Source organism: Cervus canadensis, chromosome 15 (genome assembly GCF_019320065.1).
Source record: "Cervus canadensis isolate Bull #8, Minnesota chromosome 15, ASM1932006v1, whole genome shotgun sequence".
NCBI classification, from domain to species: domain Eukaryota; kingdom Metazoa; phylum Chordata; class Mammalia; order Artiodactyla; family Cervidae; genus Cervus; species Cervus canadensis.
The window spans coordinates 21,291,403-21,313,007 of NC_057400.1; the positions used below are offsets into that span (position 1 = coordinate 21,291,403).

The 21,605-nt window shown below is 36.1% G+C and overlaps 1 protein-coding gene across 1 annotated transcript in view; it reads right to left on the bottom strand.

Moving 5' to 3' along the window:
- The window catches only part of LRP1B (LDL receptor related protein 1B), a 2,049,143-nt gene that overhangs the window by 367,409 nt on the left and 1,660,129 nt on the right, over positions 1 to 21,605 (bottom strand). The window contains exons 42-43 of the mRNA XM_043488135.1: positions 16,046 to 16,235; positions 9,611 to 9,815 (exon numbers count right to left, since the gene is read on the bottom strand). Coding sequence (XP_043344070.1) covers positions 9,611 to 9,815; positions 16,046 to 16,235 — 395 coding nt within the window. The remainder of the gene's footprint in view (positions 1 to 9,610; positions 9,816 to 16,045; positions 16,236 to 21,605) is intronic.

Sequence of the window (21,605 nt, forward strand, 5' to 3'; positions counted from 1 at the left end):
GGCCCAGGGTTTCAATGTCATTGTTTGTTCAGTCACTCAGTCATGTCTGACTCTTTGTGACCTCATGGATTATAGCCTGCAAGTCTCCCCTGCCCATGGAATTCTCCAGGTAAGAATACTGGAGTGGGTTGCATTTCCAGATATTGAACCTGTGTCTCTTGAGTCTCCTGAATTGGCAAGTGAATTCTTTACCACCTGTGAAGCCCTTCAGTGTTTTTGGGTTCTAGTAAATCATGTCACACCATGTGTGCTTAAATAAATCTTATCTCATTTAAAGCCACTGTCAATACATAGATAAACATTTTGCTGTTTTTGAGACTTGTAGAGCATAGCTTATATTAATGTCTTTTAAAATATTTTATAAAACAATATATATAAGGCATATTCTTTTTTCTACTCTGATTTTCTAAAAATCTATAAGCATACTGACTTCTGCTTCTGTCAAGATGAAGGAGACATTTTCTTGATTACTGTCACTAAATACAACTAAAAAGCTGGAAAGCATGTATAAAACAAACGTAAGAAGACTGAAATTAGAGAAGGTAACTCAGCTATGGATCTTGGGACCAAGGAGCAACATGGCGGTGAGTTCCCTGGGTTTTATTTTTGTTTCATATACCTCAGACTTGGAACTGAATAAGACGGCAACCCAGGAATGCCAAAATGCACAGAAAGGAAAAACAAAAACCTGGAAAGATTTTTGAAGCCAAAAGACCAGGAAAGATTCTAACTCGTAAGGCAGAAAACTTTTAGACAGTAATTGCTCTACTCTAGGCAAATACCACATAGACACAAACAGTTGAACAGACTGTGACCCATGCAAACCCACAGCAGCAAAGGCCTAGTGGGAAGCCTGGACTCTCACCCATAGTAATGGCGTACCCTCTCCCTCTCCTCCGTAGTGATGCCAGAGGAAGCACAGTGGAGAATCAGGATTTTCACAGTCACCCAGTGGTGATGAGGCCATCTCCTCAGTGGGGATAGTGGGGACCCAATGGGGAGCTGGAACTCATATCCCCATCCTGCCTAGGTGTCTACAAAGGCTACATGAGGAACTCAGGCTTTGACTTCCACAAGGCAAGAGCCCTTACTTTCCTCTGCCAGAGTGACATCAGAGAAAGCCAGTTAAGGCAAAAGGCTTAAACAAGATGCAGAATTTTACCCAGTAAAACAACAATAAAAATTCCAGGTTCAGTGGAAAAGTCACTCATCAAAGCACAAACCTGGAAAATATTAAAACACCTAGTGTGAATTTGTAAAACCTGTTTTTCACTTCATACATACTAACTCTCCCATGAAATAGCTATATTTTATATTATCATTTTTAATAGATGTATACAATTCTATTGTGTTATTTTTTCTTTTTTATTTAGTTTGTTTTATTTTTGTATTTCTATTTAATCACTTACCATTCTTAAACATTAGAAAGTAATCTTATTTAAATATTAGAAAGTTGTTAAGTTCAGATTGCAATTTGAGTAATTATTAATATTCAGGGACACTTGAAACATACTAAAGATAGTACTGGGTGTAATAACATGAATATTGAAAGGTGTCTCTTGAATTCAAAGACACATCAAAGGCAATAAACATCTGAGTTTTTAGAAGCCCTACAGGATTCGGTAGTCAATGGACTTGTTTGTAATATACCTTATTGCATGCCTAATATATACTAACAGCAGATGACAGATACACTCATTTCCTTATATTTCCTTATATTCCTTTGGCTCATCTGTTAGAATTCAACTCCACAGAATGCTTTCACTAATAAACACACACTCTCCTTCTTGGCTATGGTTCATTTAGCTGTTGATAGGCCCAGCACCCCATGTGTTTAAGACATTAGAGTTGAAAGGTCAGTTGCTGTCAGGAGATTTCTCTTCATGTCTCATTTAAAACAATTTGCTGTCTTAGTGGTGTAGGATGGGGGCAGTCACAATCCATGTAAATTGAGGGATGGCTTCAAATGCATTACCAGTTTTGAAAATCATACCACCCAAGGCAACACAGCTCCAAAGTGTTTGAGTATCTAGTACAACTAGTACTAGATAAAAGCCTGCCTTCACAGCAGTCACATTCATGATGGTTCTTCACTAGTGAAAGATCTTGATCACTTCCTCATGTTTTCTCTGACTTTTGCAAATTTACATATTGAAATATGTCCTATTTTTATTATGCATTACTTTATATTTATTTATATTTACTTATACTTAGATATTAATTTGGACTTCTCTGGTAGCTCAGCTAGTAAAGAATCCACCAACAATGCAGGAGACCCCAGTTTGATTCCTGGGTTGGGAAGATCCACTGGAGAAGGGATAGGCCACCCACTCCAGTATTCTTGGGCTTCTCCAGTGGCTCAGACTGTAAAGAATCCACCTGCAATGTGGGAAACCTGGGTTCAATCCCTGGGTTGGGAAGATCCCCTGGAGGAGGGCATGGCAACCCACTCCAGTATTCTTGCCTGGAGAATCCAGTGGACAGAGGAGCCTGATGGGCTACAGTCCATGAGGCTGCAAAGAGTCAGACACAATTGAGTGACTAAGCACAGCATGGATCTTAATTTGGCTTTTAAAAAAGTGATCTACCCATATATGCTGCTGCTGCTGCTGCTAAGTCGCTTCAGTCGTGTCCGACTCTGTGTGACCCCATGAACTGCAGCCCACCAGGCTCCGCTGTCCCTGGGATTCTCCAAGCAAGAACACTGGAATGGGTTGCCATTTCCTTCTCCAGCACATGAATGTGAAAAGTGAAAGTGAAGTCATGTCCGATTCTTAGCGACCCCATGAACGGCAGCCCACCAGGCTCCTCCGTCCACTGGATTTTCCAGACAAGAGTACTGGACTGGGGTGCCATTGCCTTCTCCCTACCTATATATATAGTATAAAATTTTACTTCGTAATAGATAGGAATGGGAATGCTATAGAACATTTGTTTTTAATGGGAAAATAAAAAGAAAGGTGGGGGTTGGGGGATGGGGCGCCACATTGGGGGACTTCCCAGGCCGTCCTGTGGTTAAGACTCTGAACTTCCACTGCAGTTCTATTCCTGGCCCCCTGGTCAGGGAAGTAAGATATGACACACAGCTCAGCCAAAAAATTTAAAAAATGAAAAATAATAATAAAATAATAAAAGGACATTGACTCTAATGGAAAGTTGGGAACTATGACTGGCATTCAGTATTGGACACAAGAATGTTAGACACAGATCCTTTTGGGGCATCAGTTTCCTAATCTGTGAAATAATACTGGATTATTCCAGCTAATGGTGGAAAAATTTCCAGTTTACTGAATTTTTTAGTGACTGTTTATGCTGACATTGATTTTTAAGTCAAACATTCAAATTGTTAAATTAAAATGTTTTATATTTTAAAAAATATTGAAACTGAAATGCCTTTTCTTTGGTGATAGTATAGCTTTGACTTGGCTAAATAATTTAAACTTAGCATGTTGTCAGAAAACTCACTTTTCTGGGCATTAAAACCTACATTCTAAGTTTCACAGTTCAACATAAAACTATATTATCAAAAAAAAGTGGATAGGATAGGCATTTGTAGACTGGGTAGAAGATATAGATAATAGATTCATTAGATAAATAATAGGTAGATATATTTATTTCTTGATTCATTTACAGTATGAAATAACTAATTCTATAAGGAGAAGTAAAGAATTTGGTGCCATAAAAATAGGACACCAAATATTCTTGTGGTTGATCTTACTTTTAACTGACTAATTAAAAAAAAAAACACAACAAACAAAAACCTGCTTTTCCTGTGTCAGAAGGAAAAACCCCTTTTCCTTTCCAGTCAAAAAAGTTCATTATCAGAGTGTGTTTGTCTAGAAGATAGATTATCCTGCGTTCTTCTCATTCTAAGGATAGGTCTTAGGACTCAGTATTTCTGCCTGGGAATATACTCTAAACAGACAAACAAACAAAAACTCTGGACAAAGTTTGTAAAAGAATGTCAAAAGTAAGAAACATCAGCAATTGCAATTTCTAGGAAAATAAACAGCATCTCTTCTAGAAGGGTTTGTGTCACTCAGGTAGAGCTGCCTTCCAAGAAATGATTAACACTTACAGGGTAACACTAGGGAGAAAGGTTATAATCAAGCTGTCTTAGCCCCTGTCAACATTAGTTATTGTTTTATCTACTGGAGCAGCAGATATAGAATAGAAATAAAAATGAAATAGAATGAAATTATGATCTGTTTTCCCCCTACTAACAGCAGCATTCAATTGTGTATTGCTAAATAGAGAATGCTTCCCTCAATAAAATTTGTAGGTAGGACCACCATACAAGTTAATATGTTTTAAAAATTCAAAGGAAATAGTCAATAATTATATTTTTATCAATATAGGTCACATTTACACTGTGTGTACTTGTATTTTCTGATGAGCTCACTCCAAAATAAAATAGGAAAATAAAATCTAACTCAATTTTGAATTTGTATAGCTAAATGAATTTGTTTAGCTAAACATTATCACATAAATATAACAAAAAAGTAAAATGTATTTTTAAAAACACAGTTTTTCCAATTTCTCTTTTGATGTTTGAAAGGATTTCTTTCCTTACTCTACTGATTAGTAATGAGATCTATAGTATTCCTATAATAAATTAAGTGATTGTAAATAGCTTATCAGTATTTTTTCAAATACCTACAAACTCTTGGATTGGATTCTCTGGTAGCTTAGAAGGTAAGGAATCTGCCTGCAATGGGGGAGACCCAGGTTCGATCCCTGGGTCGGGAAGATGCCCTGGAGAAGGAAATGGCAACCCACTCCAGTATTCTTGCCTGGAAAATCTCATGAATGGAGGAGACTGGTAGGCTACACAATCCATGGGGTCGCAAAGAGTCAGACAGAACTGAGTGACTTCACTACAAACACTTAAGCCCATGGCACAACATGTTAAAAAAAAAAAAAAATTCCTGATAAGAGTAAAGCTACACAGAGTGTTCCATTCTAAAGAATGTAGAAGAGCATTTAAAGGTTTTAAGATGTAATGCAGGAATTAAGCCTATCAGACTATGTTTAAACCGTAGCTTAAAAAAAGTGCATGACCACAGTTAATTCAAGAGATGACAGGCTCTTTAAACATATTGTGGGACAGCAATGGCACTGTACTGAGTTTGTAGACTCAAAATGCCCAGATATACAATCATCTTTCCAGACTTTATCAATTAACTTAATGGAGAGCTTGCTTCCTTTTCATTAAAAAAGATGTACTCTCAAATATTTCAGGTTATAATGTCCAGGCTTATTCCACTCTGTCAGCTCCCCTGGGGATATTCGATCTCTGTTTCGCTAACTGCTCTCCACTCACCTCTGTGTCATTCAGAGCTAGAAAATATACAACTATGGGAGGAAATATTTCTTTCTAAAATGATTGTTTCTCTGGTCACTTCTTTATATTACATTGTCTCAGCACAATTTGACTTCATAAATTGAACAATGTTTTATATCTCATGTTTCTTGGCATAGTCTTTCATACACTATTTTAACCTCCTATATTTTCTACTTACTAAATATCACTATTTTTAACTCTATGATTTTACATTATCACACATTTTTGCAGTGCCTTCTACAATGTACTCCAAAATGTAAAAATGAAATTCGTTATGTTGGTTGCATGCATGCATGCTAAGATGTTTCAGTGGTATCCAACTCTGTGCAACCTGATGGACTGTAGCCCACCAGACTCCTCTGTCCATGGGATTTCCCAAGCAAGAATACTGGAGTGGGTTGTCATGTCCTCCTCCAGGGGATCTTCCTGACACAAGGATCGATGGAACCCGAGTCTCTTATGCCTCCTACTTGGTAGGTGGATCGTTTACCACCAGTGCCACCTGGGAAGCCCCATTATGCTCGTTATCTGATCCATTTAAAATATATATAGTGTATGTATATGGTTATTGCTGAGTCACTAACTCATGTCTGACTGCATCTGCAACTCCATGGACTGTAGCCCACCAAGCCCCTCTGTCCATGGGATTTTTCAGGCAAGAATACTGGAGTGGGTTGCCATTTCCTTCTCCAGGGGATCCTCCTGACCCAGGGATTGAACCCAGGTCTCCTGGAAGATTCTTTATCACTGACCCATCAGGGAATATATATATATATGTATAATTAGATTTATATATATATATATATATATATTAATTACAATAGTATTGTTGTCCGAGGGGAGTGAAATATAAATGAAGAATAGACATGATAGGAAAAACACACAAACATGCACAAAAGTGCCTGGCACAGAGAAATGAACTGAACTGAAGATTAGAATGAGTAAACAAGTCACATGCACATTTTTCAGATAAGGAACTCTTAGCTTGTGAGGATTTAAAAAGAAATCTGCTACCAAAAATACTCTTTGATTTCTAAGACTTCAACTCAAATGGACAGGCACAAATCAAATTAATAATTGATATTGTTCATACTTTTGTACATGGATAGGGTATTAGACAATACCCTATTTGTGAATATTTGTGAATGGATAGGGTATTAGACAAATTGGTGTACTTGCTCAACAGTTATCAGATGCAAGAAGAATTTTTAAAGCTTTTGGGACTTCTAAAATATTATATCATATCTGCAGAATTTTATTTCAGAATAAGTTGTAATTTTTTCTTCCTTAGGAAATATCCCTTTTTAACATCTTGAAACATAAGGCAAATTACATATTTTATACTTTTCTAAAGACAGTAGGAGATGACCCAGATCCTCAGTTATACTCTCAGTCTCAAAATTCTATAGTTATATTAGTAATAAATTACATAAACCGCTGAATGGTCACAAAAATAGGCAAAAGTGTAGTAAGTATTCAGAGATTTAGGTCAATTTAGAAATGAAATTCAGGAACAAATAACAAATTCTAGTTGTAAAATCATGATAAAAATATAGGAAACAGTGGATATCACAATGAATATATGTTAGTGGTGGATTAGTGGTACATTCAAGGTAACCATGATGAACACTGGTGATAGAATCTGGATAATCAGCAAAATAGTGAGATGCATGTAAGAAGGTAATAAACTTTGAAATTTTTTTTTCCCCAATTTTCAGGCCCAACAAGAAATTTTCATTGTTAATCTTATTTGTTGAAGAGGTAGAGGAAAAGGAATATGTAATTCTAACTTTGAGACAAAATGAATCAATGTCTTGTGGAGGAATAAACCCATATCCTGTAATGGCCTCTTCTCAATGTTTTCATCTTTATGGACAGAAATCTTTTGTCCAGATTTACTGAAATATAATTTATATATAACATTATATAAGTTTAAAGTGTAGAACATAGTGATTTATGTATATACTGTCAAATGGTTACTATAACAAAGTTAGTTAATATATCTATCACCTCACATAGTTAAAATTTTTGTTGTTACTGTTGGTAAAAGCTTTAAAATCTATTCTCTTAGCAACTTCAATGGCAACCCACTCCAGTATTCTTGCCTGGAAAATCCCCTGGATGGAGGAGCCTGATGAGCTACAATCCATGCAGTTGCAAAGAGTCAGACACCACTAAGCAACTAAGCGAGTTCACTTTCTTTTTCTTCCTTTCTTAGCAACTTATATAGTACAAATAAATACATAGTATATTATTTTTTACTACAGCCAGCCAGAAACTATTCTGGTTTTGACAGAGATGGGGAATGGAATGTTGGAATCGTAACTATGAGTATGCATATGCATATGTTTATTGGCAAAAAAATTCTTTGAATTAGATTAGAACTATTTGATTGCTGGGCCACCTAGAGTAGCTATAATTGCCATACATGATAAGAGACTGAGGAGGGGAAAAGAAAACCAGATATGTAAAAAATAAGCAAAAGGAGACTAAAAGTTATGATGAGGTATAATAGAAGTATTTTCTGTATTGGGCCATAATAGAAAATTATATCATATTCAGGATAATAATTTACCTATCTTTTCAAAAGTATTAACCCATTAAGTTCATTTAGGATTTCTTTGCTGTATTCTGAGGCAAACTTTTATATTATATTCCCATAATAACCCTGAAGATCAGGAAGAAAATTTACATATCAGAAAAATAAAATTTTAAAGACTAAGTAGTATGCCTAAGGACACCAACCTTTAGTTGGAAAAGACAGACCAAGGATTTAAGCATAGAATTCTTCGATTCTTTGGGCAGAATTATTGCCTTTTGGCATCACCAACACTACGGACATGAGTTTGAGCAAACTGCAGGAGTTGGTGAAGGAAGCCTGGCATGCTGTAGTTCATGGGGTCGCAAAAAGTTGGACACAACTGAGTGACTGAACTGAACTAAACCGATTGCCTTTAGCACAAACTGAACTCATCATGTTTTAGCTGATTATTTCAGTGTTCCTTAAGCATTCAGCTGTCCTATATCTCTGCTACTGGAATGAAGTCCCTGCACTAGAACTTATATCAATGCACTTCTTCCTTCAAGAGACTTACACACCTATACATGCACATACACACACATCTGTTTATATACTCATAGGCAATATATGTTTGTTACATGTACATATACATAAATTTAGTTAGTTGTCCTCAGATAAGCATCTATATTTGTCTATATAATATAATTCATATATATTTACCACATATGTACGTGGTATAGATCTATATGTATTATATAATATATAGATATATATGTACAGATATATATTTGATTGAATTAAACAGCATATTTAATGGTACAGATTAGGTGTTAGTATATATGGCCTGTTTTTTGGTTGCCTGTTTTTATAAATAAAGTTTTATTGAAATACTGTCCCAACTATTCGTTTCCATATTCACTATAAGGCACTGTAGTTGTGGTAAGAGATAATATGGTCCATGATTTCAAATATTTACTATCTGGCCCTTCAAGCAGCTCACTGGAAAAGCAAAGAGCCTCAGGATCACTTTGTCCTTCAAGCATGCACTGGTGCATGGGGCCGGGGTGCTGTGCTGATTCCTCCAGGTACAACCGCCCAGATCTTATCCTTCTGAACTCATTTTTTCAGTTGCCAAGGGCTACTGTCTCCATAATATAAGGTGAGGGCACTGGACTTTTACCATTCTACATGCTCTAAGTATCTTCTGTAAATGTTCTCCAGTGGCAGCATAAAGTTTCTCCTATTAATATTTACTTGGATTTCAGAAAAAGTGACTGAGAATGAGCCTGACTCTGAACAGAATTCCATGCTTCTCTTTTCAAAGCTTCTGAGGTTGGTTTGAGGGCCCAAACACAGAGGATAATTTCATTATTTTGCAATGTTCTTTTATCCTAGGGCAACTAACCAATTTCATTTCACAATTTAAAAATTATAAATAACAACGAAGTTTATGCAAATCATTCTAATAATACCAGTTCAACTAATAACTATAAGAAAATCAGTTATGATTTCTCCAGAAGAAATTTTACAAGTTAGACTGTCTCTGTGGTAGTGAATGCACTTAAAATTTTCAAAATGTTGTCAGCAGTTTTGCTTTTCGCTGAATAGATTGTCCAGTTTGGTTGGTTCAAATAATTAGCCATTTTAAAACCTCTTAATATGCATACTTTAGCAAGTATAAAGCACATATATTTCAAATGTATCATTTTTCAAATCTATAATCAGGAAATTCTCAGTTAACTTACATGTCTCTGGGATCCATCATATTCACATCTTTCAATTTTTCCTAGGCTGCCATCTGAGAAATACAGCTTCTCTGCACGGTGATCAATGGTGAGTCCATTTGGAGTGAGTATGTCTGTGCTGACCACCACTTGAGCATTCTTCCCAGTAAGAGTTGATCTCATGATACTTGGATGCTGTTCATTCCAGTTGGTCCAAAACATTAAACTAATTAAAATGAAAATTGTGATAATAGGTTAAAATTTTTACCAATAGTAACAATATTAGGAGAAACATGGCAATGTCAAACTATTTAAAATAAAACAAAATTGTCTCACAGTCTCTGATCCTTGAGGAAGTCTAATAAGGAGAGATATGTATATCATATTTGCATATTTTTCCAGTTTCTTAAATGACCTGGAAACTATTTCTGGAAAATAATTATCTCTCAAATAGCAATTTAATTAAATTGAATCAGTTTGATACACAGTAAAGATTTATTTGAATCGAAGAAAAATAGTTATCTTAAATTTCCTATGAACTGCAAATATACTCTGATTTATTATTATCATGTTTCAGGAAATCCTGTGTTATAATTTTGGATATCGCTTTTAACCTAACCTAACAATATTTCTCTTCTTCAGTTGGTAAAAATAGAAATCTCTCTCTCTTTCTAGATTTTCTTTTTTTAAAAAATATTTATTTATTGGCTGGGTGGGTCTTCATTGCTGCACAGCCTTTTTCTCTAGCTGTGGTGAGCGGGGGCTACTCTCGAGTTGCATTGCACAGGCTTCTTTCTTTGGTGGCTTGTCTGCTTATGGACACTGGCTTTAGAACACCTGGGCCTCAGTAGTCCAGCACATGGGCTCAATAGTTGCGGCTCAGGGTCTAGAGCACAGACTCAGCAGTCGTGGCACACAGGCTTGGTCGCTTTACAGAAATCCCAGACCAGGGATCGAACCTGTGTCTCCGGCATTGGCAGGGAGATTCTTTACCACTGAACCACCAGGATAGCCTAGGTTTTATTATTTTTTTTAAATCTGCATTCCTCTCTGTATATGTTTTAGAAAGATACAATTATTAAACTCCTGTATTTCTTTAATGTCTTTTTCCCCCCTCCTCTGTCAGTGTGATTTTTCTGTAAATTATAATGCTGCTACCAGACTTACAGAGGTTACTCTCAAATCCATAAAGGTAAGATCTGTTACTTACAATCTTAATAGAATATTTTAAATCAGTGTTTGTCAAACTATTCTCTGAGGAAGACCAAGGATTCTGTTAGCACTTAAAGGTTACTGGAAGAGCAGAGAGGCTGTAGGGTTCTAGTTTCCAAGGCCTATTTTTATTTAACCAGCTCTTCTTTCTCCCCTTTTAAGACAATCCCTAGGACCTTATTTGAAGATCAGTTTTTGAACTGAAGGAAGGCAAGAAAGGAAGGTGTAAGGAAGAGAAAGGAAAGAAGGAAGGAAGAGAGGAAGGAAGGAAGGGAGGGTGGGGGAAAAGCCAGGAAGAAAAGGAGGAAGGAAGAAAGGAAGATGGGAAAGAGAGAAACGTATAGGCAGGCCACTTTACATTTTTAGAAAGTATGTTTAATAAATATTTACAAAGAAAAGCCATTTGAAAATATTTCATATTTATAATAAAATAGCATATATCATCCCTATGTATAGTCATGTAAAGGCAAGGTAATAGCCAAACTAATTATTCAAAATGTAGTTTTTGAGTATTATGCCAAAACTTATTATTGGACAATACACAACTTTACTAAAAGAAAAAATTTTCTTCTTTCTTAGTTTTCCGAATGTTGAGTTTTAAGCCAACTTTTCCACTGTCCTCTTTCACTTTCATCAAGAGGCTTTTTAGTTCTTCTTTGCTTTCTGCCATAAGTGTTCATCATCTGTATATCTGAGGTTATTGATATTTCTCCCGCTAATCTTGATTCCAGCTTGTGCTTCATTCAGCCTAGCATTTCTCATGATATACTATACATATAACTTAAATAAGCAGGATGACAACATACAGGCTTGATGTACTCCTTTCCTTATTTGGAACCAGTCTGTTGTTCCATGTCCAGTTCTAACTGTTGCTTCCTGACTTGCATACAGATTTCTGGCAGGTCAGGTGGTCTGGTATTCCCACCTCTTTTAAGAATTTTCCACAGTTTTTTATGATCCAGACAGTCAAAGGCTTTGGCATAGTCAATAAAGCAGAAGTAGATGTTTTTCTGGAACTCTTGCTTTTTCGATGATTCAACAGATGTTGGCAATTTGATCTCTGGTTCCTCTGTCTTTTCTAAATCCAACTTGAACATCTGGAAGTTCACAGTTCATGTATGTTGAAGCCTGGCATGGAGAATTTTGAGCATTGCTTTACAAGCATGTGAGATGAGTACAATTGTGCAGTAGTTTGAGCATTCTTTGGCATTGCCTTTCTTTGGGATTGGAATGAAAACCAACATTTTCCAGTCCTATGGCCACTGCTGAGTTTTCCAAATTTGCTGACATATTGAGTGCAGCACTTTCACAGCATCATCTTTTAGGATTTGAAACAGCTCAACTGGAATTCCATCACCTCCACTAGCTTTGTTCGTAGGGATGCTTCCTAAGGCCCACTTGACTTCACATTCCGGGATGTCTGGCTCTAAGTGAGTGATCACACCATTGTGATTATCTGGGTCATGAAGCTCTTTTTCTATAGTTCTTTGGTGTATTGTTGCCACCTCTTAATATCTTCTGCTTCTGTTAGGTCCATACCATCTCTGTCCTTTACTGTGCCCATCTTTGCATGAAATGTTCCCTTGGTATCTTTAATTTTCTTGAAGAGATCTCTGGTCTTTCCCATTCTATTGCTTTCCTCTATTTCTTTGCACTGATCACTGAGGAAGGCTTTCTTATCTCTCCTTGATATTCTTTGGAACTCTGCATTCAAATGCGTATATTTTGCCTTTTCTCCTTTGCTTTTTGCTTTTCTTCTTTTCACAGCTATTTGTAAGGCCTCCTCAGACAACCATTTTGCCTTTTTGCATTTCTTCTTTTTGGGATGGTCTTGATCCCTGCCTTCTGTACAATGCCAGGGATGTCCATCCATAGTTCTCAGGCACTCTATCTATCAGATCTAATCCCTTGAATCTATTTGTCACTTCCACTGTTTAATGGTAAGGTATTTGATTTAGGTCATATCTGAATGGTCTAGTGCTTTTCACTACTTTCTTCAATTTAAGTCTGAATTTGGCAATAAAGTAATCATGATTTGAGCCACAGTCACCTCCTGGTCTTGTTTTTGCTGACTGTACGGAGCTTCTGCATCTTTGGCTGCAAAGAATATAATCAATCTGATTTCGGTGTCGACCATCTGGTGACAGTCATGTTTATAGTCTTCTCTTGTGTTGTTGGAAGAGGGTGTTTGCTATGACCAGTGTGTTTTCTTGGCAAAACTCTATTAGCCTTTGCCCTGCTTCATTCTTTAGCCCAAGGCCAAATTTGCCTCTTACTCCAGGTAATACTTGACTTTCTACTTTTGCATTCCAGTCCGCTATAATGAAAAGGACATCTTTTTGGGTGTTAGTTCTAGAAGGTCTTGTAGGTCTTCATAGAACCATTAAACTTCAGCTTCTTAAGCATTAGTGGTCATGTCATAGACTTGGATTACTGTGTTGAATGGTTTACCTTGGAAACAAACAGATTATTCTGTCGCTTTTGAGAGTGCATCCAAGTACTGCATTTCGGATGTTTTTATTGACTATGATGGCTACTCTATTTTTTGCAGGGATTCTTGCCCCCAGTAGTAGATACAATGGTCAGCTGAGTTAAATTCACCATTTCTGTCCATTTTAGTTCGCTGATTCCTTAGTTCAGAAAACTAAGATCATGGCATTTGTACCATCACTTTATGGAAAATCAGTGGGGAAAAAGTGGAGACAGTGACAGACTTTATTTTAGGGGGCTCCAAAATCACTGCAGATGGTGACTGCAGCCATGAAATTAAAAGACCCTTACTTCTTAGAAGAAAACTATGATCAACCTAGATAGCATGTTACATTACTTTGCCAACAAAGGTCCGTCTAGTCAAGGCTATGGTTTTTCCAGTATTCATGTATGGATGTGAGAATTGGACTATAAAGAAAGCTGAGTGCCTAAGAATTGATGCTTTTGGACTGTGGTGCTGGAGGAGACTCTTGAGAGTCCCTTGGACTGCAAGGAGATCCAACCAGTCCATCCTAAAGGAGATCAGTCCTGAATATTCATGGGAAGGACTGGTGCTGAAGCTGAAACTCCAATACTTTGGTCATCTGATGCAAAGCACTGACTCATTGGAAAAGACCCTGATGCTGGGAAAGATTGAAGGCAGGAGGAGAAGGGGACAACAGAGGATGAAATGGTTGGATGGCATCACTGACTCAATGGGCATGTGTTTGAGTAACCTCCAGGAGTTGGTGATGGATAGGGAGGCCTAACGTGCTGCAGTCCATGGGGTCACAAATTGCCGGACACAACTAAGCAACTGAACTGAACTGAACTTTTTCTTTCTAATCTAAAAAACAACTGCCACAAATTAAGGAAAACTGGGTCATCTGTGCTCTTTATTAAAATACTTCAAGGCATTTTAACCGATTCTATGGAACATTAAAGTGTTCTAAGTATTGTTGCTGTTGTTGTCATTTGCTCAGTCGTGTGACTCTTAAATGTCAAAATAGTTTGTGCTATGAATCAGTAAACTTGTAAAAAAAATGACATCCCACTTTCTTAAATCATGGGATAGTTTTAACCGTATCTTGTGACTTTTAAAATTAAAAAAAATTAGTTTAAAAGTTATGCAAATATGAGATATTAAACACACAATTTACTTTCAATAATTTTCGAGATTGTGAGCTTTAGAATTATAGAATTTCCAAGGAATTATTACTCCTTTAATTTCACCTTTCATTTCAAAGATGAGAAAAAAGAGGCCAGAGAGCTTGAGCACTATAGTTATTGAGACAAGTTTTGAACTCCAGGAGTCCTTCATTTAGAAATTGACTTGATTTTAAGATTCCTGTTAATCAAAAGACATATAAAAGTGATTTATAGATGTCATTAATATGCTTAATGATAAAATATTTTTATACTTTAAACATTAATTACATTTAATTTTCCAATTAAAGTATTTTGGTGTGTTTAATTATAATTTTCACTTTATCTAATGCAAGAGGAAAGTATAATTTTAGCCTATGTAAGAAATAATTATAGGGTAAAGCATTTATCACTTAAAGTTAATCATATATAATATCATCAGTGATCTCCCTCATGTTTGTTTGAAAATTGTCTTATAGGTTCCTTTGATAAACTTTAGGGTAATTATTATTGTCCTAAGATTCTTCTGGTGGACTCTTAGGATCAATGTAGCTGACTCAACAACCAACTGTATAGTGATATGAGCAGAACCAGCTCTGCCTACACATCTGAAGGCCTGTGTCCATCTCAGCTAAGTAACCAAACCTGTGTAAGCAGGCAACCTCGTCTTCACCTGCATCTCTCAACCTTTAGAGTTTTAATTTTCAAGTTAAGTATGTTTAATTAAGTAAGTCAATTCTCATCTCTAGTTCTACAAGATAGTAATTCATATAGTCTTTTCATCTCTTAGGTGATCAGGGCCAGTGTTTTTTAGTCATTGTTTTTTATTCTTCCATTTTTATTCAACACACCTGAAACAAGTTTTCTATTTCTGCTCAGTTAAACCAGATTGATGTCTGTGCCCTTGTTTCATTTAAGAATAAATAGATTTTCTAGTAGTTAGCAAATATTCCTATCATATTGTAGAAGTGTGCAACTCTATAAACAAATTTGCCTTCTACTTAACCTAACCTCTGTTCTTCAGTTTTCATATAATTTTTTCTTAATATCATCATCTAAAACATGACTTTTTTTTAAATCAGTTTTATTTTTTATACATTTTATATTATAGCCTGAGCAATTTTTCTTGCTATGAATTCTTCATAAGTATTATAAATGCTTGCACAAAGTATCATACCAATGTGGACCACTTGACTATTGTCAGGCATCTAATGTTGAAAATAAAGCTGCACACAAAGGTCTATTTTTATTTCCTCTGATTTCAATTGAAGTGATCTCCAGTTGTTAAAATTACTTAATTGAATTATAGAAACACCTTTTAGGTTTTAATGCTTTTTAATACTTTTTTTTTCAAATTTATCATTTCAATCAGTGATGCATTAATGTCTTTTTCATATACTTATTCCATCACAGTATTGTCTCTATTTTCCCTTTCATTCTTTAATTTTGCTTTTACTGAACCTCTCATGGAAGTGATGCCTGGCATTTAAAGAGTCCAGGTTTCAATCATTCACATTTCCAATGCTCTCAAAAAAAAAAAATAACTTTATGAATTGTGAAAAAAGAACTTCAGAGGAAACACTTATTTTTAAAGCTTAGTATAAGGTTGAAGAAATAGAAATCTCTTACTTTTGGCATTCATCTAGGGCTAGCACATGAGGATGGTCATCTTCTGACATGGCAATGACCGCTTCCCTGTCAAATGCTCCTGGCCGAGTCTGGTCCACGGTGTGCCTGGTGATGGATGAGGTAGTCGAGCTGGTCCAGTACAGGGTGTCCCAGGCTCTGTGATAGGCAAGGCCCTCAACAGAACCCACATCTGATGGGGGAAAAGAAAAAGAATAAATGTACACTTTTATCTGTAAAAAGTTTGGCTTCTGAACAGAAAACAGCATTTACAATATACACTGTGTGTGTGTGCTAAGTGGCTTCAGCCGTGTCTGATTCTTTAGGAACCCATGGACTATAGCCCACCAGGCTCCTCTGTCTACGGGATTCTCCAGGCAAGAATACTGGATCGGATTTCTGTGCCCTCCTCCAGGGGATTTTCCTGACCCGGGGGATTGAATCTACATCTCTTATGTCCCCTGCAACGGCAGGCGGGTTCTTTACCACTCGCACCACCTGGTAAGCAAATATAAACTATATCAGTGTTATCTTATCAGCCATTTCTTCACAAATGTCCCAAAATAAAAATATAATAATCATGATGCCTACAATGACAGCTGATTACACACAGTAAATCTAAGTTATGAACTGCTCATGCAGAAGTTTATACAAAAACATGATGTTAAAGACTGAATAGTCTCATCCAAAAAAAAAAACCCTTTAATTAAGTAATTGTCTTTTGTTTAGGAAACTGGTGGCTCTCTTTTATTTTCGTATCTTAATAATCAATTTTCTGCAACAATTTAATGATGCTTTTAAAAATCATATGTCAGAGATACTATCTAAGTGCAATAATGAGTTTTCTCTTTATAATATATCTGGAGACATCAAGGAGAAACAACATCAAAAACTACAATGAAGTATCAAAAAAACAAAATCCAACTTTATACTTGTGATTATCAAGCAGTGATAGAGAATGTTTTAGTAAGTTAATGCAATTTTTTTTATTCTATTCAACTAATGTGATGTAAAAACCAAATAAAATAAAATTAATTGCCAGCTAAAGCATGATTTTATATAGGCAGAAAAAGATAAACGATAGCCCACATAGTCTGATACTTAAATGTGACAATATGAGAAACAAGAGTAATTATTTTTTAAAATTGTTTTCCTAATCACAGGATAATGTAGGGTGGTTGTTTTACTTTTCATAGAAGTGTTTGAATATACCCTTAAGTATAACCAAATTACTAAGTTTTTCATTGTTGTTTTTCTCAGAGTTAGTATCCTTAGCATATTTAAGAGAGAATATATATACATTTAACTTTGGTAGTCATGCTAAGAAATTAACATTGTAACAGGCAGAGTCTTTTTAATAGCTTTTCTCTTAAGGAATCTGAAAAGAATTATTCGGCTTTTCTGAAAATAGATGGATGATAAGGGCTGTTTTTAGATTTGAGATGGGTAAATGTTTACTTTGATGGTCAAAAGGATTTAGAGGGTGAAAAAAACAATATTAAAGCCTTTCGAACTAGATTTCATAATGCTATTAAAATTCTGTTCTTTGATTCTTTTCCTACATGAAACAGAAAATCCACTAATAATAGAATTAATATCTGCCACTTATGAGGCACTGTCTTCCAGTGAGGAATTGTATAATTGTTTTGCATATATCCCTTTATGTGTAAATCTACCCTGTGATGTTAGTTTTATTGTTATTCTTCCCCGAAGAAGAAAACAGAAACCTATGTTCACAGAACTAAAACTATTGAAGCAAGATTTTTATCACAGATGCGTGTGCTTCCATAAGCCTGTATCTGTCAGCAGCGCTATTTAGAGATGGATTTATAGTAGCTATCGCTTATCCTCAGTGTACCTCAAGCTGGAACCAAACAAATGATTCATTAGTTTCAACTTGTCTGACTCTGGGTGAATTGTATCAGCAGTAATTTACTATGAATAACCTATCACACAGTCAACAAAACCACTTATAAGAAATTAATGTGGATGATTAGTATGGAAACCTAGGTCAGAGATGATGGAAGAAAAATTGTAAAGCACAATCATAATAACATCTGTTACGCTTTGTTTATATGAATGATATGTATTCCTATTTGAGGTGAGTAGGTGGGAGGTTGATAATGTTTAACAGTATTTTGATTATTAATTAATAAACCATCTATCCCACTGTATTTTTAGTAGTTTCATATCACTTCAGAAATGAAGCTAACTCTATTTGTATTACAAGCAACAATTCCACTCTTTCATCACCTGCAAATAGAATGAGAAATGGCATAGCTCTGAAAAAAAAAAATCCAAGCAAATCAGAATCATTAATCCATCCTCATTCTCTATCTTCCTGTTGTACTGACTTTGACAGATCTTCTTCATGGACACTTTTTCTTGTCAAATTAGGAGGAAACCACTTGGCATTAGCATTGAGATGAAGCAGATGTTCTTTTCTATGGCTGATATAGTTCCAGGGTTACTACAGTGTGAAATATATCTCACTGTCCAGGTAAAATATCTTTTGTTTTATTGTCTGCAATATATGACAACCTGACAGTACACTTAATCATATCTGGTGCCACACTTTAAAATATTTATTACTTAGAAAGATATTTAACTCCCTACAAAAATTATATTTGTCATTAGTAAGTAGTCAAATAAAGACATAAACCACACACCACTATATATAAATTAGAAAACCTACAAAGACCTACTGTGTAGTACAGGGAACAATATTCAATATTTTATAATAACCTATAAGGGGAAACATCTGAAAATGTATTGTTGTTGTTTGGTCCTCAGTCATGTCTGACTCTTTGCAACCCCATGGACTGTAGCCTACCTGGTTTCTCTGCCCATAGGGATTTCTAGGCAAGAATACTGGAGTAGGTCGCCATTTCCTTCCTCAGGGGAACTTCTCAACCCAGGGATCAAACCCACAGCTCCTGCAAGTCTCCTACGTTGCAGGCTAATTCTTTACCACTCAGTGGTAAAGCCCTCTGTGTGTGTGTATGCATGTGCATGTGTGTGTATGTATATTTTTATACATATATTTAAATATACATTTTATCTATGAGAATATTAAATTGAAAATCATGAAAATATTTTACTTGAGATAACATAAAAGACATTAATGCCTATTGGGAAGACAACTAGACCAGTCAGGTATGAACTAAATCAAATCCCTTACGATTATACAGTGGAAGTGACAAATAGATTCAAGGGATTAGATCTGATAGACAGAGTGCCTAAAGAACTATGGAAGGAGGTTCGTGACATTGTATGAAGGCAATGATCAAGGTCATCCCAAAAAAAGAAATGCAAAAAGGCAAAATTGTTCTCAAAGGATGCCTTAAAAATAGCTGTGAAAAGAAGAAAAGTAAAAGGCTAAGGAGAAAAGGAAAGATATACACTTTTGGATGCAGAGTTCCAAAAAATAGCAAGGAGAGATAAGAAAGTCTTCCTCAGTGATCAATGGAAAGAAATAGGGGAAAACAATAGAATTGGAAAGACTACAGATCTCTTCAAGAAAATTAGATACCAAGGGAAAATTTCATGCAAAGATGGGCACAGTAAAGGACAGAAATGGTATGGACCTATCAGAAGCAGAAGATATTCAGAAGAGGTGGCAAGAATACACAGAAGAACTATACAAAAAAGATCATCACAACCCAGATAATTACAATGGTGTGATCACTCATCTAGAGTGAGACATCATAGAATGTGAAGTCAAGTGGGCCTTAGGAAGCATCACTATGAACAAAGCTAGTGGAGGTGATGGAATTTCAGTTGAGCTATTTCAAAGCCTCAAAGATGTGAAAGTGCTGCACTCAACATGTCAGCAAATTTGGAAAACTCAGCACTGGACACAGGACTGGAAAAGGTCAGGTTTCATTCTAGTCACAAAGAAAGGCAATGCCAAAAAATGCTCAAACTGCTGCACATTTGCACTCATCTCACATGCTAGCAAAGTAATGCTCAAAATTCTCCAAGCCAGGCTTCAACAGTATGTGAACCGTGAACTTCCAGATGTGCAAGCTGGATTTAGAAAAAACAGAGGAACCAGAGATCAAATTGCCAACATCTGTTGAATCATCGTAAAAGTGAGAGAGTTCCAGAAAAGCATCTATTTCTGCTTTATTGACTATGCCAAAATCTTTGACTATGTGGATCATAATAAATTGTGGAAAATTCTTAAAGAGATGGGACTACCAGACCACCTGACCTACCTCCTGAGAAATCCGTATGCAGGTCAAGAAGCAACAGTTAGAACTGGACATGGAACAGCAGACTGGTTCCATTTAGGGAAAGTAGTACATCAAGGTTGTATATTGTCACCCTGCTTATTTAACTTATATGCAGAGTACATCATGAGAATGCTGTGTTAGATGAAGCACAAGTTGGAATCAAGATTCCCGGGAGAAATATCAATAACCTTAGATATGCAGATGATGAACACTTATGGCAGAAAGTGAAGAAGAACTAAAGAGCTTCTTGATGAAAGTGAAAGAGGAGAGTGAAAATTGGCTTAAAGCTCAACACTCAGAAAACTAAGATCATGGCATCTGGTCCCTTCACTTCATGGCAAATAGATGGGGAAACAATGCAAAGAGTGACAGACTATTTTCTTGGGCTCCAAAATAACTGCAGTTGCTGATAGCAGCCATGAAGTTAAAAGACACTTGCTTCTTGGAAGAAAAGTTATGACCAAGCTAGACAGAATATTAAAAAGCAGAGACATTACTTTGTCAACAAAAGTCCATCTAGTCAAGGCTATGGGTTTTCAAGTAGTCAGGTATGGATGTGAGAGTTGGACTAAAAAGAAAACTGAGCACAGAAGAATTGATGATTTTGAACTGTGGTGTTAGAGAAGACTCTTGGGAGTAACTTGGACAGGAAGAAGATCCAACCAGTCCATCCTAAAGGAAATCAGTCCTGAATTTTCATTGGAAGGACTGATGCTGAAGCTGAAACTCCAATCTTTTGGCCACCTGATGCAAAGAACTGACTCACTGGAAAAGACCCTGATGCTGGGAAAGATTGAAGGCAGGAGGAGAAGAGGACGACAGAGGATGAGATAGATGAATGGCATCACTACTCAATGGACACGAGTTTGAGTAAGGTCTGGGAGTTGGTGATGGACAGGAAAACCTGGCATGCTGCAGTCCATGGGGTTGCAAACGTCGGACGTGACTGAGGCCTGAATTGAACTGAAATGAATACAATGTGGGTATCATGTGATACTTGAATGTGTTGTATATGTGTGTGTGTAGGAATGCTAAAGTTCGAATCAATTGAATTGGTAAAATAAATACTTTGTGTCACTCGTTGGCAGATAATTATGCAGTTTGAAACCTAAAGCAAAATGTCTGTCTATTCAATCAACCATTCCTGAAATATTGAACAGAGTAAATCAATACAGAGTTAGTTTAAGGATGTAGAATACAGAGTTGAGACCCAAAGATACAGAATAGGCATAATTAAGAAAATAACAATTACAGTGCTATTTTGGCAGCTGGTCAAGGACTTCATAGAGAACACATCTCCATCTCATCACCATTAAAGAAGAGAC